Consider the following 19,862-nt stretch of genomic DNA (forward strand, 5'->3'; position numbering starts at 1 on the left):
GGCATCCTAAGCTTCCAAATAATTAATCTTATTTCTCTACTATTATTAAGCTAACCGTGAAAGCTAGCCTGCATGCATGCCGGTACCAGTATGGTCCACAATGACTTAGGAAAACCGGTACTATTAGACTGTATTTATTCCCGAGAAAAAAAACTGTAGTCTTTGTTATACTCATGTGTAATATTGCTGGTGAAAGTAATTAACCACTCCCAAGAAAAATGCATGGCCTGACCAAGTAAATATTTGACGAGTCTGCAGAGTGCATCATCAGTGACAAAGTTAACTATGCTAGAGGATAGTAAGCTCCTGGTGATGTCCTTGTCATGACCCGTTCACGACCGGTACTCTCCTTCCTAATGGATTCACATGTGTTTCTGACGTATATCATCCGTCCCAAATTAAATAAGTAACATCCGTCTTATTTAAAAAATTTATAAAAAAATTAAAAAAAAGTAAGTCGTGCATAAAGTATTATTTATATTTTATTATCTAATAACAATAAAAATAATAATCATTAATACGAATAGTTAAATATTAGACACATAAATCAATAAATGAATTTATTTTTGAACGGAGGGTGTAGGTTGGATGTATCTATATGTGCATGCATTGACCGATCTCACGCTAGCTAGTACTCCCCCGTCCCTAAATATAAGGGATTTTGGTTGGATGTGACATATCCTAGTACAACAAATATATCTGTCTATATTCGTTGTATTAGGATATGTCACATCCAACCAAAATCCCTTATATTTAGGGACGGGGGAGTACTAGCTAGACAGGAGGAGATGTCTAGATTCGTTGTACTAGGATATGTCACATCCAACTAAAGTCCCTTATATTTAGAGACGGAGGGAGTAGAAAAAGAAAGTGGCCGTGATGGTTGACAGACCGCATGTGGCAGTGATGGCCTCAGAGTATCACTGCCGGTTTTAAACCAGGAGTGATAAATAGGCATGCTTATTGCCTAGTTACATCGCACAAAAGATTCTTCGTTGTCATCAACCACAAAATAATCACCAAGTTATCAATAGTTCATACAAATGACCAAAAATCACATCAACATCAACCTAAATCATCCACCATCACAGCAACGTCAATCTAGATTTGGTAACATCGACATCACATAGCAACATCACTGAGAGACAGGGTGGAAGAGGAGATCTCTAGACTTAGCTAGTTCATGTACATCTACTATCATTGAACCATTGCCATACCTAGTGGAGAGATGGCCGTCGCAATCGCTCGGTGTAGAGGGGGCTGTTGCTATCGCTCGGACGCTTGGTGGAGAGGGTCCACCACCATGGTAATTCTTGTGTAGCCGACACCGTTGTCATCTTCTTGAGCTGCGGCTGTCATATTGTGGATCTCCCTTTAGATGTTTCCACCGCCATCGAGGAAGACCCTCGTCGTTGAGCCCCTGGCCAGCAGCATTGAGCTGCTGCCAAATCCGCCCCGACCTCCCACATCCTCCTATCCCTTCCCCGATGGGTTGTAAGCGGCGAGGTGGGGGAAAGAGCTAGTGGCCCCGGGCCTATCGGATCTACTGTGCATCCCCTCTTCCTCTCTGCTCTCCTCACATCAAATCTAAGCGGCAAACTTGCTGCTTTGCTCCCGCTAGATTTAGGAGACACCGATCTCACTTCTCAGGGCATGGAAGGGAGTGTTGCGTGACATGGAAGAGAAGTGAGAATCGGTGGGGAAGGAGAAGGTGTGTCCTTTGAGAGAGAAGCCAAATAATAGGGCTGCCAAAAAGGCTCAAGGCTCACGAGCCACTCAAGCTCGGCTCGAGCTTCAAACGAGCCGAGCCTGAGCCGAAACTAAAGCCCGTGAGCTTCTAACGGGTCTAACTGCATATGAATTTTATTGTTTATTCGATACACAATGAATCAGCTAGCATGTATTAGCAAAATAGTTTCTCCTCTTCTATTAGTGTGATTTGCTAGAAAATAGTTATTTCTATTAAATGGTATCAAGTGAGCTAGTAACTTTCAGTGCTAAAAAACCAAAAGCGTGAACTTTCGATGCTTTAAAATCATTTTTGCCTTAAACGTTATACTATTTATGTCCGAGCTCGAACCGGGTTGGCTCAAAAGCTCAAAAGCAGAATAGTCTCAGCTCATCATGCTTGTGTCAAGCTCGAGCCTGGGCAGACAAGCTTGGCTCATTCATAGCACGTGCTGCCGATAAGGGGCTTGCCGTGGGCTTGGGATTTTGTTTGGCTCAGCTCGGTTCACTCCCTGTTCATGTTAAAAAATCACAGTGATAACATTGTCGGTTTGTAATATATCCCTATCATTTTATGGTGGGTTCAGGGAGAGAACCCATCCAACCACCAATCCAACATGAACCGCCCAGCCAGCTCGAGTAGAACCGGTAGTGATGAGCCGATAGGGATTGCATGCCCTTTCTATTATAGTCAGTCAACACCTAACCATGGATTGCTCTCAGATTTCATCCGATGTTTCGTGAGGGGTGACAAATTAATTGATTTGATCCCAAGATAATGGTGACCAAGTAATTGAAAAGGTTGGAAACGATAGTGCAAAGACTAAGCACGCAGGCTGTTGATTGATGATGCACGCTGATTGACCGTTCTATGCAGATCCCATCAAAAAGAGAGAGAGAAAAAACTACTCTACGTCATCGTCAAAATGTGTATAAACACAATCGACCACGTCAGATTAGTAAGTAGGGCCAAAACGTATTTTTAAGCTGAAAAGTTCAACCTGCAGGCAACAAATTGCAGACCATTTCACTCTACTATAGCTGACATCAGTTCAGCTTAATTGACTTGTTCTCCATCACAAGTTTACGCTGCCGCACCCTGTGGCTATATAAACACATCAATCCTCCGTAGCCAAAGCATCACCCAACGATAAACACAAGCAGTTAGCTAGAAGCTAGCTAATTAACCTTCTCAGCCACCAGAGAAAGAACAAATAATTCAGTGCAAAAGAGAGCAGAAAAAAAGTAACCACAAAGCCAAATGGCTTCACCATCCTTCTGCCTACTGGCAGCTCTTCTTGCATTGGTCTCTTGGCAGGCCATCGCATCAGATCCTAGCCCTCTGCAGGATTTCTGTGTTGCCGACAAACACTCGCCTGGTACGTTATACATGCATTCAGCCATTTTCAATCTTTATATCTATGGTTTGTAAATTCTATGTTTTTTACACATATACACATACGAGATTATTCAATATAACTAACATCTCTAGCTATAATTGAAACACGTATAGGTGTTTTAAAATAGTATATATGCCATGTGTTTAAAAGTTAACTTTGTATTGTACAGTGCTTGTCAATGGATTTGCTTGCTTGGACCCAAAGTACGTGACTGCAGACCACTTCTTCAAGGCAGCCATGCTCGACACTCCTAGGAAGACAAACAAGGTTGGATCCAACGTCACGCTGATCAATGTCATGCAGATCCCTGGCCTCAATACGCTTGGCATCTCAATTGCACGCATCGACTACGCACCATTGGGTGAGAACCCACCGCACACGCACCCCCGTGCCACTGAGATTCTCACTGTCCTTGAGGGAACCCTCTATGTCGGCTTCGTCACGTCTAACCCAAACAACACACTATTCTCCAAGGTGCTCAACAAGGGTGATGTATTCGTATTCCCCGAGGGGCTCATCCACTTCCAATTCAACCCTAACCCCCATCAACCCGCGGTTGCAATTGCTGCACTAAGCAGCCAAAACCCCGGTGCCATCACCATTGCAAATGCAGTGTTCGGATCAAAGCCACCGATTTCAGACAAAGTTTTGGCAAAGGCGTTCCAAGTTGAGAAGGGCACCATCGATTGGCTCCAGGCTCAGTTCTGGGAGAACAACCACTATTAATTGTCCTAAATATTGTCCGCTTACGGACTCTATGTTTTAATTTTACATACAAATAAATAAGTGGTATGTATTTTGTTCTTCCTATAAATTCGCAAGGTGTTGGCTTTTTTTAAAGAAATGATGTACATGCATTGTTTTACCGTTCAATAAATATAATGCAATATATGGTGTTTGTTACAAAAATTTAACGTCCCAAAGCTATGCAAGATTATGTACTATCAATTATTTGGCGTGCATCATATATATACGATAAAGAAATAGAAAATCCACTCTTCTAACTGTCATGAAAATTCTAACATGAGGAAACATTAATTCAACATGGACATGGTTGTAAGATGGACCTTGCTGAGTGGTGGTCTCGAGGACCGCTAGATCTGATTCACAAGAGTTTGAGGACCACTAAATCTGACAGCCATGAGCTCGAGGGCCGCCGGATCCAACCGGTGCAGACAGCTCAAGAGCAGCACCCTCCCCTAGTCATCAGCGTGGGGTAAGTTGTCCCTCCCCCTCCCTCGGTGCATGGGGCAACTTGTCCCTCCCCCTCCCACCGTGCAGTGGCAGCTTGATCTCCTCCTCCCCCGGCTGCCTTGAGCTTGATGTGATGACTATGGTTAGGATGCTCCACCATGGTGACCATGAGTAGGTGTAGCCACAATGACGACTACAGAACCATGGAAAGTACCTTCGAGAATGGTGCCATCATGAGGGATTGGAGATTTATCTCCACCATTTTCCCCTCGGCAATGATGGCGGCAGATGGCGGCCCTCTCCTTGGAGAATGGATGAGTGCCACGGCCTCCGCCCCACCTCGAGGCCCTAGGTACCTCACCGTGTTCCCCTCTCTTTTCCCAGTTATCGCTGCTGATCCTGTCGACAATGAGAAGAAGTACAAGAAGTTCCACATGTTGGATTTGTGATGAGGTCCAGTTCTTTTTTCCTTTTGGATTTGTGATTCATATATTTTTCTTTTGACCTGAAGCATGTACAGATTCTGGTATATATGTGGATGATTTTGTAATTATGGGATTTAGTTTCTATAATCCTCTAGCTAGAAGAGTCAGCTCAGTGCTTTTCTTTTTACTCGGTGAAAGCCATCAGTGTCAGTTCTCACATCCGGCATTAATGATCCTCCCTCATCTTTGCCAGATAAGCGGTGCCGGTTCTAAATCCAACACTGTTGGATCCTTTGGAACCGGCACAAATGTGCTCTTCCGTACTAGTGATATGATGTGCGCAATGGCATCTCTAAGAGGTAGAAGAAAATTTTTGACGCGAATGTATGTGATCCTAGTTTCATCATTTCATGGATGGTATAGAAAGAACAGGATGCCCATGTCTTCCATGTGTGTTTGGCCTCCGTAGTGGAGACTAAGAGTTGTTCAGATTGATGTTATTTTTTACCATACCATTTTTTGGGGAAGTTGTCAAAAAAATGCCTATGTTTAGTTTGTTGTCAAACTTTGGTAAATACATAAATCCTGCCATTTTGGTAATATGCCAACTTACCAAAATTTTGGCAATACCAAAATTTGGTAAGGTTTATTTTGGCTACAATCTGAACAGCACCTGCGGAAGCCATCTAGGACAAGTGGCAAAATTGGAAGGAAACTAGCCTACTTGGCATTGTAGAAACCATTTGAAACTTAATCTGTCAACTGGGGGCTTATGGGGTGCTACACCCCTAGTGCGTGCAGTAGCTGACCCCTTGCCCTTCTAGTCAGCATGTGGATATCCCTCAACAACCATGTTTGTTGAAAAATCTACTGTTAGACTCTTAGACTTTGCGGCCTTGAGTGACTTAGGAAAACCATTACTATTGGAGTAGTGCAAAATCACTCTAAACATATGGGGGCAAATATCAACTTTCTCTCGACATGGCTAGCTCTTGGGAATGAGAGTACATCTAGGCATGGACAAAGGAAAGCCTAAAGCAGCTAGGGCATGAGCCTAACTTTCCTCTCTAATCATGTTTAGATCTTAGGAAAGCCTAGAGCAGCTAGGGCATGAGCCTAACTTTCCTCTCTAATCATGTTTAGATCTTACTTATTGTTAAAAGTTTATTTCTTAGTTGAGCTATATAGGCTATTAACTTACTAAAATAATAGAAAAAAAAAGCCTCCGTGTTCGCTCTCATGATAAAAAAATAAATCATATTAATCATAGAAAAATAAAAAAAGAGTGCATATATAAATACAATTTAAAATAGCTAAAAATAGCAATTAAAAAATAAGAAACATTGGAAGAGAAGACCAGAGTCCATACCGATATACAATATAGAATTGATTGAAATTAAGAATTACAAATAAGAAAATTAAAAGTATAGGTTAAAATCCATATAGAAATACAACTTATAATTGACATTTGGAATTAAAAATAAGGAATATTGAAAGAAGAGTTTAGACATAGAAATACAATTTAGAAATAATGGAAATTTGAAATTAAAAATAAGTAATATTGATTGAAGAGGGTAGAATCCATATAGGAATTTAGAACTATTTAAAATTCATAATAAACATAATAAAATTAAGAGTAGAGTTTAGAGTCTATATAAAAATACAAATATAAATAACTAAAATTCGGAATTAAAAAATAAAAAAATATTGAAAGATGAGTTTAGAGACCATATAGAAATATAATTAGAATAACGAAAATTCATAATTAAAAATAAATAATATTGGAAGAAGAGTATAGACTCTAGTCCATATAGGAATTTATAACTGATTGAAAGTCCAAATTAAAAATAAGAACATTAAAGTAGAGTTTAGATTCCATATAGGAAAATAATTTAGAAATAACTAAAATTCAAAATTTAAAAAAAGAAACAAGATTGCGAGAAGAATCTAGAGTCCATATAGGAATACAATTTAGAAATAATTAAATTTCGAAATTAAAAAATACTAAATATTAGAAGAAGAGTCTGAGTCTATATAGTAGTATAATTTAGAAAAAACAAATTTTGGAATTAAAAAGTAAGGAATATTGAAAGAAGAGTCTAGAGTCCTTACAGAAATACAAATACAGAATAACGTAAATTTGGATATTGACAATGATGGCATCAGAGCATTCACGACTTAAAAAACCCTAATAGGGCATGCCCTCTTATGTGCTGGTTCATCTAAAACTGGCGCATATGAGGATTTTTTTTTTCATCCTACCAACTCCTCGAAGTGGGTCTGAAATTAAAATCTGGTACCTATAACACTTTATAGGTGCTAGTTTATTTAAAAAAACAGTACTAATCATAAAAGTGTTGGTTTTTTTAATACAGCAACACCTATACGTAGGATAAAAGTGTTGGTTTTATTAAGGAATAAAAAGGACACTTCAATGGTGAGCCTGAGTGCATGTGGAGTATGGAGTGTGGGATAAGTCCCACACTTATCCTTATCTTCTTCGTCTCTCCCATCTCTCATTCCCTCTGCACTCAATCTCTCCCGTCTCCATCTCTCCTGTCCCTCTGCTCGGTCGGCGAGTGGCAATTGGACGCCTCTCATGGGCACGGTGGCCACCAGCATAGAGGCGCAGCGGCGCCGCGTTTCTGTGTTTTGTCGATGCAACAGTGTAGAGGTGGTCGCATCTTCCTCCACCATCATGCTCGCCCCTCCCTCTCCTCTCCTCTCCTCTCCTCTCCTATCATGTCCCGTGATGTGGACGAGGAGGCACGGGGACCAGATCCAGTGGCCCCCGAACTTAGGACCTCCACGGTGGTGAGGAGCAACAGTGGCCTTCTCTTCCTCTCCATAATGCTGCAGCCACCGGATGCGGCAAGAGAGAGCTTAATCTGGCTCTCCCGCTCATCCCACCCTCTCCTCTCCTACGTTTTAAACAGGAAGTGATAACTAGGCATGCCTATTTACAGCACACAATATAATTGTTGCAATATGTTTTGTTGTCATCAACAACAAATTGATCACCCAGTCATCAAGGATTCGTACAAATCACCAACAATCACATCAACATCAATCTAAATCACCAACAATCACAACAACATCAACCTAGATATGACGTCGACATCACAGCAACATCACAGAGAGAGGAGGAAGAGGTGATCGATCTAGATCGACTTAGCTCATCGCCGTAGCTCTACTTTTATCGTACCCAGTGGTTTAATTAATTAAGCAGAGACACCCATCCAACCACCATGAACCAGCAGCGATGCTTAATCTCTAATGCAAATTTGAATTGATCTCAGATTGCATCCGATGTTTCGTGAGAGGTGACAATTTGATTTGGTCCCAAGATAATGGTGACCAAGTAATTGGAAAAGGTCGGAAACGAGAATTCCATGACTTAGCATGCAGATCATTGATTGATGCTAATGCACGCTGATTGGCTCTTCTGTACAGATCCGATCATAACTAATGCCATCGTCAAAATAGCTAGTGTGTGTCATCGTCAAAATGTGTGTAAACAGAATCGACCACGTCAGATTAGTTATTAGTGCTGATACATATTTTTAAGCTGAAAAGATCAACCTGCAAGCAGCAAATTGCAGACCATTTCAGTCTACTAGCTGACATCAGTCCAGCTTAATTGACTTGTTCAGTTGTTCACAAGCTCACGCTGGCGTGCCCAGCGGCTATATAAACACATAAATCCTGCACAGCCAAAGCATCACCCAGCGATAAACACAAGCAGTTAGCCAGCCACAAGCTAAGAGAAACAGCAAATAATTCAGTAGAGAAGATAGCAGAAACCCAAAGCCAAAAATGGCTTCACCGTCCTTCTGCCTCTTCGCTGCTCTTCTTGCTTTGGTCTCATGGCAGGCCATCGCTTCTGACCCTAGCCCTCTGCAGGACTTCTGCGTTGCCGATAAGCACTCGCCTGGTATATCACATATGCTCTTAATTTTAGATGTTTTCTAGCTTTACATTTATGATGAGAAACACTCTGTTTTTCACACATAAACACTTGCCATATTATTCAACTTAACTAACTGTAGTAATTGAAACACGTATAGATGTGTTCAAATATAATATATGCGTTGTGTTTAAAAGTTAACTTTTTTTTATGATACAGTGCTTGTCAATGGATTTGCTTGCTTGGACCCAAAGTATGTGACAGCAGACCACTTCTTCAAGGCAGCCATGCTTGACACTCCTAGGAAGACAAACAAGGTTGGATCCAACGTCACATTGATCAACGTCATGCAGATCCCTGGACTCAATACGCTCGGCATCTCAATTGCTCGCATTGACTATGCGCCTTTGGGTCAGAACCCACCGCATACGCACCCTCGTGCCACTGAGATCCTCACAGTGCTTGAGGGAACACTTCACGTCGGCTTCGTCACATCTAACCCAAACAACACACTATTCTCCAAGGTACTTAACAAGGGTGATGTCTTTGTGTTCCCCGTGGGACTCATCCACTTTCAATTCAACCCTAACCCCCACCAACCCGCAGTTGCAATTGCTGCTCTTAGCAGTCAAAACCCTGGTGTCATCACTATTGCAAATGCAGTTTTTGGATCGAAGCCACCAATCTCAGATGAAGTTTTGGCAAAGGCATTCCAAGTTGGAAAGGGAACCATAGATTGGCTCCAGGCTCAGTTCTGGGAGAACAACCACTACTAATTATCCTAAAAAATTATCGGCTTACGGACTATGTTTTTATTTTATATACAACATAAATAAGTGGTATGGAGTTTGTACTTGTTATGCATACTTGCAAGCTGTGAGTTTTTTTTTCTAATGTACTAATACCAATATACATGTATGGTTTTCCCATTTAATAAATGGAATACAGTATGGTGTTCGTTAGAAAAACTGAATGTCACAAAGTTTGTGCAAGAGCACTTACAGTCAATTATTTGGCACGCGTGATATATGCAATATACACTCTCTGTTCGCCGTTGACTTTTTTAAACATGTTTGACCGTTCGTCTTATTCAAAAACTTTCGTGAATATTATTCAAAAACTTGAGTAGTAGTAATATATTTAACAATGAATCAAATGATAGGAAAAGAATTAATAATTACTTAAATTTTTTAATAAGACGAACGATCAAACATGTTTAAAAAAGTCAACGGCGTCAATTTAGGGACGGAGGGAGTAGTTCCCAAGTAAATTATTGATGGAATGCATGCAGCATATATAGCAGTGACATATGGGGATGTGGCGTGGAGAAAAATGGTCCACAAGACCGATTTTCTAAGCTATACTGCACGTTTGGGTAGCTTTACGTACTCTGATAACAATCGATTTTATATGTGTTTAAACGCATTTCTATAAAAATTTGTGTTGGGTTTAGTCCCACATCAGTAATTGATGATGAGGAGCACGACTTAAAAGGTAGGACAGTCCTTATCCATCTGACTAGTCTTTTGTGTTGTGTAGGTCCAGGACCTTAAGTCGTGGCTCCGATTGGGTCTGTGGGGGAGCAATCCCAATGTGACCTTGGTGACCCACGGTTAGTGGGCCGTGTTGGTGTATATTTGTACTCAGATGATAAACCCATAAGTTCTCTCTCTCTCTCCTCCATCGCATCCTGCTCAACAGCGGCACCCTCCCTGGCACGGCGGTGCGTCCCTCCCCATCCTCTAGTGCAGTGGCAGCTCTCTTTCTATCTCTCTCCTCCATCCTCCCCACCCCTAGTGCGGTGGCAGCTCTCTCTCTCCTCCATCGCTGGTTGCCTCGAGCTCCGATGTGTTGATAGTGTTGGTGTATATTTGTATGCAGATGATAAACCCAGAAGGTTCTCTCTCTCTCCTCCATCGTTGAATCCGGCCGCCACCGGATCTGACCAATGCATCCTGCTCAACAGCGGCACCCTCCCTGGCATGGCGGTGAGTCCCTCCCCCCATCCCCTAGTGCGGTGGCAGCTCTCTCTCTCTCTCTCTCTCTCTCTCGCTGGATCCCTCGGACCAGTGCATCCTGCTCAACAGCGACACCCTCCCTGGCATGGCGGTGAGTCCCTCCCCATCCCCTAGTGCGGTGGCAGCTCTCTCTCTCTCCCCCATCGTTGGTTGCCTCGAGCTCCGATGTGTTGATAGTGTTGGTGTATATTTGTATGCAGATGATAAACCCAGAAGTTCTCTCTCTCTCCTCCATCGCTGGTTGCTGTTGGCAGTTATTAAATGCCAATTCCATACCGCCAACATTTGCATAAAGTCCAGATAATAAAACATCCAACATAGTGATAGGTGTCAAATCTCACATATTCCACACCTCCCTAGCATGGCGGTGAGTCCCTCCCCATCCCCTAGTGCGGTGGAAGCTCTCTCTCTCTCTCTCTCTCCTCCATCGTTGGTTGCCTCGAGCTCCGATGTGTTGATAGTGTTGGTGTATATTTGTATGCAGATGATAAACCCAAAAGTTCTCTCTCTCTCTCCTCCATCACTGGTTGCTGTTGGCAGTTATTAAATGCCAATTCCATACCGCTAATATTTGCATAAAGTCCAGATAATAAAACATCCAACATAGTGATAGGTGTCAAATCTCACATATTCCACAAGTGTTGGTGTATATTTGTATGCGGATGATAAACCCAGAAGTTGGGAGGAAAATCAGACTAAAGTGGAGGAAGAAACATATCCATACAAGGATGGGCTTTGAACTTTATCAAAACACTGAAGAATCAGCCCACAACTCCGAGAAATGGATAGAGTAGGACCAGGGGAGGAGATGGGCCAAAGGCCAGGCCAGGAGGGCCCAGCCCAATTTCAGCCGAACCCTGGTGATCACCGTTGATCCTGGGGTTTGGCAGGGACGCTCCAGATCTTCTCCTGATGACGGTTGCGAGGTAGTTCGGACATTTCCCCTTCTCACAACCGTCATAACCGTTCTATTTAAGGAGCTTCACTCCTTCACTTCTTCACACACTTCCAAGCTTGAGCTAAATTACAAGAGGCTCTATTGTACTATTTGTATACTAGAATTAGGAGAAGAGAGTAGAGTAGAAGAAGTCGGAAGAATTCCAGAGCTGTCGGTAATCTTCTCTTATTTCTTTTATTTCCTGAGTACTCCCTTCGTTTTATAATGTAACACTTTCTAGCATTACCTACGTTCATATAGATGTTAATGAATCTAGACACATATATATGCCTAGATTCATTAACATATATATGAATATGGACAATGCGCTAGAAAGTCTTACATTGTGAAACGGAGGAAGTAATTTAGATTTATCTTGTGAGAATTATCTCTTGGTTAGTTCCTAAATAGCATACGGGATTATTGTTCACTATAATCAACTAAAATATAGTGATTGCTTTGGTGAGTTATAAACACTAAAGTACATATTAATTGCTTAGATGTGGTGTTTAGGTAATTGTTATCCAGTAATTGCTGTGTATCCTACAGTACGTTTAAGGTAGGTGTAGAGGTGGTGACAGCCCTCAAGGTCACTTAAGTCCTCCCTATCCAGGTACTAGTAGAGTGACATATGGGAACAGCGGGTTGTCAGTACCTGAAGTATCGTGTTAAGATTAAACTTAAGCTTTTCCTACACATTGTTTCTCACTAGTAAATCCTCTCTATCTAGTCTAATTTTTGCTTGGTGTCCTCGGATGAACCGGAGGAAGATCTGATCACACACATTCCCTTGGATTCGATACCCTTGGAATACTCTGTAGGGGAAGTTCTACATCGGTATATCCGTGCGCTTGCGGCTTTTATCTGTGACCGTAAGAATTACCAACAGTTGCCTCGAGATCCGATGTGTTGATGGCGGTTGGGCTGCTCCGCCATGGGGATCACACATAGGAGTATCGACAACGATAACTATGGATCCATGGAAAGTGCCCTCGAGCATGGTGTTGTCAGGAGGGATAAGAGAGCTATCCCCTCCATTTCCTCTCAGCAGAGAGGCGGATGGTGGATGGATGTACGAGCACCGCGGCCTCTGCCTCAACCCCCCCCCGGCCCCCCACCCACACCTTGCCCACCCTAGGTGCCTCGCCGTATTCCCCTCTCCATTCCCTGTCGCCACCACCCGATCCTGTCGACAATGAGAAGTACATGGAGATGTTCAGCATGTTTGGATCTGTGATGTGTGCTCAGTTTTTTTTTTTTTTTGTTAGATTTGTGATTCAGATATTTTCCTTTTAACTTGAAGAGTGTAAAGATTCTGTATGTGAGTGATTTTGTCATTCTGGGATTTAGTTTCTAAAATCCTCTAGCTAGAAGAGCGGGTTCCTAGTGCCTTTATTACTCGGTTAAAGACATCTATGTCTATTTGAACATCCGGCAATGATGATCCTCCCTCATCAGTGCCAATTCAGAACTGCCGGTTCCAAATCCAGCATTGTTGGGTCCTTTGAAATATGTGATGTGTTCTGTACTGATGCTAGCAAGGGCATGTCTAAAAGGTAGGAGAAGGTTTTCGACACGGGTGTATGTAATCCTAGTTTCATCATTTCATGGATGGTTTGGAAAGCATGGAATGCCCGCGTCTTCTATGCGTGTTTCGCCTTTGCAGTTTATTAGACCGCGGCAACCATCCAGGACAAGTGGCAAACTTAGCCTGGAAAGAAGCTGGTCTACTTGGCATTGTAGAAACCATTGAAACTTAACCTGCCAACCTATGTGACCTCTTCCTTTTAGAAACTTGGCTTACGATGCTACATCCCTAGTGGATGCTGATGCATACCTCTTACCCTTCTGGTCAGACTGGTTATCCTTCAACATGTTAGCTGAAAAAAGTACTATGTTGCATGCCATCAATCTCAATAAAAGTTTTGATGACTTCCACCGACCCGGCAAAAAAAAAAACAGATATATAGAATTGGTCTTATTAATAACAAGCCTTATTAAGCTAATCGATCGACAGGACTAGCGTTCGGGACAGCCTGCATAAGTGTCCGTACCAGTACGGTCAGAGTGACATATGGGAAAACCAGTACAGTTAAACTGTATTTATTCTCCAGAAAAAAAAATTGTAGTCTTTGTTACGCCTGTAATATTGCCAGTGAAAGTAATTAACCACTCCCAAGAAAAATGCATGGCGTGTGACCAAGTAAATTTTTGACTAGTCTGCAGAGTGATCAGTGACAAAATTAATGATATGCTAAAAGGTAGCAAAAGCTGCTCGTAATGTCCTTCTCATAATCCTTAATTACCGGCCGGTTCGAAACAATTTGATTTGATCCCAAGATAATGGCGACCAAGTAAATGAAAAAGGTTGGAAACAATAGTTCTTTCGATCGATGACTTAGCATGCAGGTCATTGATTGATGATGCACGCTCGTTGGCCCTTTCTGCAGATCCGAACATAACTACTGCTATCCTTAATTTCCTTCAAAAAGAGATAAAAGATAACTACTCTATGCCATCGTCAAAATGTGTGAAAACACAATCGACCACGTCAGGTTAGTTAGTAGTGCCGATACATATATTTTTAAGCTGAAAAGTTCAACCTGCAGGCAGCAAATTGCAGACCATTTCAGTCTACTAGCTGACATCAGTTCAGATTAATTGACTTGTTCAGTTGTTCACAAGTTCACGCTGCCGCGCCCCTGCGGCTATATAAGCACATTAATCCTCCACAGCCAAAGCATCACCCAACGATAAACACAAGCAGTTAGCTAGCAGCTAGCTAGCTTCTCAGCCACCAGAGAAACAGCAAATAATTCAGCAGAGAAGAGAGCAGAAAACCAAAGCCAAGTAAATGGCTTCACCATCCATCTGCCTCCTCGCTGCTCTTCTTGCGTTGGTCTCATGGCAGGCCATCGCCTCTGATCCTAGCCCTCTGCAGGATTTCTGCGTTGCCGATATGCACTCACCTGGTATACCATTTATGCTCTTAATTTTAGACATTTTTTAGCTTTATATATATAATCTAAAATAATTGGACTTTCACACATAAATACTTGTGAGATTATTCTACTTTACTAACATCTAGTAATTGAAACATGTATGGATATGTTAAAAAAGTACATAAACCTTGAGTTTACGAGTTAACTTTTATATGATACAGTACTTGTCAATGGATTCGCTTGCTTGGACCCGAAGTACGTCAACGCAGACCACTTCTTCAAGGCAGCCATGCTCGACACTCCTAGGAAGACAAACAAGGTTGGATCCAACGTCACACTAATCAACGTCATGCAGATCCCTGGCCTCAACACGCTCGGCATCTCAATTGCGCGCATCGACTACGCACCATTGGGTGAGAACCCACCGCACACGCACCCCCGTGCCACCGAGATCCTTACTGTCCTCGAGGGAACCCTCTACGTCGGCTTCGTCACGTCTAACCCAAACAACACATTGTTCTCCAAGGTGCTCAACAAGGGTGATGTGTTCGTGTTCCCCGAGGGGCTCATCCACTTCCAATTCAACCCTAACCCTCATCAACCCGCAGTTGCAATTGCTGCACTAAGCAGCCAAAACCCTGGTGCCATCACTATTGCAAATGCAGTGTTCGGATCAAAGCCACCGATTTCAGACATAGTTTTGGCAAAGGCATTCCAAGTTGAAAAGGGCACCATTGATTGGCTCCAGGCTCAGTTCTGGGAGAACAACCACTATTAATTGCCTTAAAAAAATTATGCTTACAGAATCTATGTTGTAATTTCATATATAGCATAAATAAGTGGTATGTATTTTGTATTTCTTATCCGTTCTTCCAAGGTGTTTGTTCTTTACATTTATGTACTAATGTAAGGCCAATATAATACATGTATGGTTTCCCGTCGAATAAATTGAATGTGCCAAAACTCTGGAAGAATATGTACTCTTGAATTATTTGGCATGCATGTTAATGTTATATACGATGGTTCCCAAGTTATTAATAGAATGCATGCAGCACATATATATACTGTATTGTACTAATATATATGGAGTTAATTCAACCTGTCTGTCCATATGCACTCACCCATGTTCAAATGATTACTATTTCATATTAGGTTGTGAATGTTCTTCTGAACGGAATATACTGGAGCTCCTGATTAATTTTTCTAAAGAAAATAATAATAATAATAATAATAATAATAATAATAATAATAATAAAGAGGGGTGTGGCCTAACAAGCATGTCTGTCGTGGTGCCTGGCCAGGGCAACGATAATAAAATAGAAAAAAACTCATACCTAAATGCCACGAAAAATTCTAAGAACATATGAAAACAATAACATAATATGCATATCATGTTGCAAAATCCCCATTCCAATAATATACTAGATACCTCCTTTCTTTAATATATGGCGTCGGTTAGTTCAACATAAATAAGAGAACGGAGGGCCGGAGTAATATGAAATTGACAGTCTTCATGGACAGCAGAATATTTGGTACTACTATTCACAACAAGGTAGAGAGACAGCACCCCCCCCCCACAAAGGTAAGATGAGGTCATATGTTATCAACAAAATGCAAAAGCATATCTGACCAACTTGATATATGCTCCCTCTATCTCAAAATATATGATGTCAAACGTCATATAAAAAGAAACGGAGGAAATATATTGACACGACACTATTCCTCTATTTGGGCAGACTCAAGGCCCTAGGGAGATTGATGCAATGTTCTTGGTGTGTCTTGTGATACGTGGGGCTTATCTTGCAGCGTGCAACCTGGAGCGCAAGGATGGCCATATGAGGTGACACATCCAATCTACTTGGCTTCACATAGCACCATGCTCGCTCAATTAGGGATGTAACTGGACAAGACCACTATCTGTATAAAAGTCTGCTTGCTTATTTATTTCTCACATGGTAGTATAAATTTTAGAAGAAAAAACGAATTAGAAGTGAGATAAGTGGGCGAAAAAATCCCGCTGGCTTGTTCCACTTGCATCCCTATGCTTAATGCCCATTCACCAGGAATTTATTTGGGGGAAAATCATTCTGTCCCTCAAGTGAATATATGCACTCGGTTTTTACATGACATCTCTAAATAGTTCAAAGTTTTGAAGAAAAATGATGCAAGTGCAATCCTAGTTTCAAGGGCATATTCTAAAAAGAACGGAACACCCACATCTTTCATTTGTGCTTCGCCTCGACAATGGAGACTATGCTGGCCAGCCATCAAGGACAAGTGGCAAACTTGGAAAGAGGTTGGTCTATCTGGTAATGTAGAAACTGTCAAACCTAAGGGTGCAAGTGGGTGGATCCGAGAATCCATTTATAGATCAAATAAGTGGTTATTTGATCTATAAGTAGGTTCACGACCCCCACCCATTTACACTCTTAGTTAAACCTATAAAACTTGAAAACATTTTATACAACCACATATCAAATGTTATTCGTTTCTATGTGGGTGCAGTGATTTCAAAAACTTTGTGGTTGTACAATGTACTTTCTATGTTTCTCACGTTGGTTAATTAGTTCAAATTTGCATTGCACTAATCAACATTAAATAAATGAAAAATGCAGGGAGCAATATTAGTGAAGTTTGGACGGCTTCAGCAGTTCCGCTGGACCAACGAAAAGATTGAACAAGTCTTATTACTAATAAATCTTACTAAGCTAATCCACAGTGTGTTAGTGTTTGTCACAGCCTGCAGCATGCGTGTCCATAGGACTCCGTACCAGTAAGTAGCTAGTCTCTATACTGACTACTAGCAAATCCAATATTAGACTATATTTGTTCCCTAGCAAAAGAAAGGATAATAAAAAGGTAGTACTGGTCTTTGTTACGCATGTATTGCTGGTGGAAGTAACCACTCCCAAGAAAACAATGCAGGGTGACCAAGTAAAGTGTTGGAAAAGTATATTTGCAGATTGATCATTCGCAAAAGTGTTGGAGTAGTATTACATGTGATGCTAAAGGGGAAAAATGACCTAAACCTATCGTAGAATTAAAAATATACGTCTCTGAGATTTATCTACGTTACCATTAGTAAAACTTTTATTCTCAGATTTAACAATTAATTAGTAGAAGTGTTACTTATGATAACATGAACAAATCTCGAACATTAATTGTATATTATATAATATCTTCTAGGTTTACACTATATATATATATATGTGTTGTTCATTATATATTTTACACTAGTATTAAATAATGCTAGCTCTTGGTGATATCCTTCCCAAATGATCATCCATCGGCCGGCCCGGTCTCCGTACGGATGGGATTGACATGTGTTTCTGACGTAGGATCAATGTATCTACTCTCATAGATATATACAGGTGCATGCATTGACCGATCTCGATCGACAGTCACTTACCGTTGTCCGTTGCTATCATAGATCAACATCATTACTTGGTTCCTGAGAAATCTCCTCAGTGATTAAGCTATACTTATAATTAATATGTATATATAGTGGACGATGAACGCATGTGTGAATGATCTCGACTGCGTCTTCCCATACAGTTGCAAGTAAATTATACACGGTCAGCGACACACGTCAGATTAGTTAGTAGAGCAGATAAACGTTTTAAAAGAACACACACAAGAGTTGATATATATATATATATACAGATTACAGTGATATATAGTTAATATTAATGAAGTTCAGCACGTTTTTTTCTACCCTAGCAGCCATGCATGCCAGAGACCATTTCAATCCTTTAATTGGTCACAGCTAGCTGACTCTAGCTACACTTGACTTGTTCTTAAATTTAGGTTGCTCGCATGTATGCTTATGCAAGTTCAGACAGCAACATGTTCTGTCTGCTCCTATATAAGCGCATCCTCTCCATGGACAAATGCATCTCAAACACACCACCTGAATTAACAAGCAGGTATATATAAGCTACTAGCTAATTAAGAAGGGCATTAGAATGGCTTCGTCTTCCTTCCTGCTCCTCGCCACTCTTCTTGCCATGGCCTCATGGCAAGGCATGGCTTCGGATCCCAGCCCTCTGCAGGACTTCTGCGTTGCCGACATGCACTCACCTGGTATACAAACTCTCAGTTTCATTTTCGAGTTGTTTTAATTTGCTTGTAGCACAATATAACATGGCTAGAATTCCATCTCTCATTTACTTGATTTATTGAAAACATATTAATATAGTGCGAAATTCTGAGCTTTCTCTGTCCGTTTACTTTGCATGCAAGCAGTGCTTGTCAATGGATTTGCTTGCCTGAACCCAAAGGACGTGAACGCGGATCACTTCTTCAAGGCAGCAATGTTGGACACTCCTCGGAAGACGAACAAAGTTGGGTCTAACGTCACACTGATCAACGTCATGCAGATCCCTGGCCTCAACACACTCGGCATCTCAATTGCACGTATTGACTATGCACCGTTAGGTCAAAACCCTCCCCACACTCATCCTCGTGCCACCGAAATCCTCACGGTGCTTGAAGGAACACTCTATGTCGGCTTCGTCACGTCTAACCCAGATAACAAGTTTTTCTCCAAAGTGCTCAATAAGGGTGATGTGTTCGTATTCCCTGTGGGGCTCATCCACTTCCAATTTAACCCTAACCCCTACAAGCCCGCGGTCGCAATTGCCGCACTTAGCAGCCAGAACCCTGGTGCCATCACCATTGCAAATGCGGTGTTTGGGTCGAAGCCACCAATCTCCGATGATGTTTTGGCCAAGGCATTCCAGGTCGAAAAGGGGACAATAGATTGGCTCCAAGCCCAGTTCTGGGAGAACAACCATTACTGATCATCTTACTGATTGCATTTAAGAAAAAGTTATGTGCAGTTACAGAGATCCTGCATAATTAACTTTATATACTACAATAAAATGACTTCTATTTCGTGTACCACTACTAGCTATATTCTGTGATGTAATTCCAATACATGTGTATGGTTTTCCTGTTTAATTAATGAAATACAGTGTTCTTTGTGACAAAAAAAAATAGTGTCCTGAAGTTCAATATGAAATCATTATCAGTGATAGTGTGTGCATGAGAAATTCACATATAAGGTGGATCCAAGAAAAAAATGGAGGGGGGCTTATTTCCCTCTTCCCCCCCCCCCCCCCCCACCACCAAAGAAAAAAACACACACACACAAACACACTCTTCTTTCCCCTCCTCTTGTCCCCTTCTCTCAATAGCGATCATATGGGGTAGGGTAGACTTGAATCCCCCTGGCATCCACACTGGATCCGTCTCTACATATATACGAGATATAATTCTTGAAAGTAGTAATTAATTTGGATGGCATTTA

At 41.5% G+C, this 19,862-nt stretch overlaps 4 protein-coding genes across 4 annotated transcripts; all 4 read left to right on the plus strand.

Annotated features, from left to right (window-relative positions):
- The first annotated feature begins 2,865 nt into the window (after positions 1–2,865).
- Positions 2,866–4,032, plus strand: LOC4344844 (germin-like protein 8-8). The gene is made up of 2 exons (NM_001422481.1): positions 2,866–3,107; positions 3,298–4,032. The coding sequence occupies exons 1-2, from the start codon at positions 2,990–2,992 to the stop codon at positions 3,852–3,854; spliced, it is 675 nt and encodes a 224-aa protein (NP_001409410.1). The 5' UTR covers positions 2,866–2,989; the 3' UTR covers positions 3,855–4,032.
- Positions 4,033–8,491: 4,459 nt separating this feature from the next.
- On the plus strand, positions 8,492–9,604 carry LOC9272376 (germin-like protein 8-9). The gene is made up of 2 exons (NM_001424587.1): positions 8,492–8,681; positions 8,874–9,604. The coding sequence occupies exons 1-2, from the start codon at positions 8,564–8,566 to the stop codon at positions 9,428–9,430; spliced, it is 675 nt and encodes a 224-aa protein (NP_001411516.1). The 5' UTR covers positions 8,492–8,563; the 3' UTR covers positions 9,431–9,604.
- A 4,747-nt stretch (positions 9,605–14,351) lies between these two features.
- LOC112935981 (germin-like protein 8-10) lies at positions 14,352–15,499 on the plus strand. The gene is made up of 2 exons (NM_001403491.1): positions 14,352–14,581; positions 14,773–15,499. The coding sequence occupies exons 1-2, from the start codon at positions 14,464–14,466 to the stop codon at positions 15,327–15,329; spliced, it is 675 nt and encodes a 224-aa protein (NP_001390420.1). The 5' UTR covers positions 14,352–14,463; the 3' UTR covers positions 15,330–15,499.
- Positions 15,500–18,444: 2,945 nt separating this feature from the next.
- Positions 18,445–19,549, plus strand: LOC4344846 (germin-like protein 8-11). The gene is made up of 2 exons (NM_001403492.1): positions 18,445–18,634; positions 18,797–19,549. Exons 1-2 carry the CDS (start codon positions 18,517–18,519, stop codon positions 19,351–19,353), a joined length of 675 nt encoding a protein of 224 aa, NP_001390421.1. The 5' UTR covers positions 18,445–18,516; the 3' UTR covers positions 19,354–19,549.
- Positions 19,550–19,862: the final 313 nt, after the last annotated feature.

This window comes from Oryza sativa, chromosome 8, assembly GCF_034140825.1.
Source record: "Oryza sativa Japonica Group chromosome 8, ASM3414082v1".
Taxonomy (NCBI): domain Eukaryota; kingdom Viridiplantae; phylum Streptophyta; class Magnoliopsida; order Poales; family Poaceae; genus Oryza; species Oryza sativa.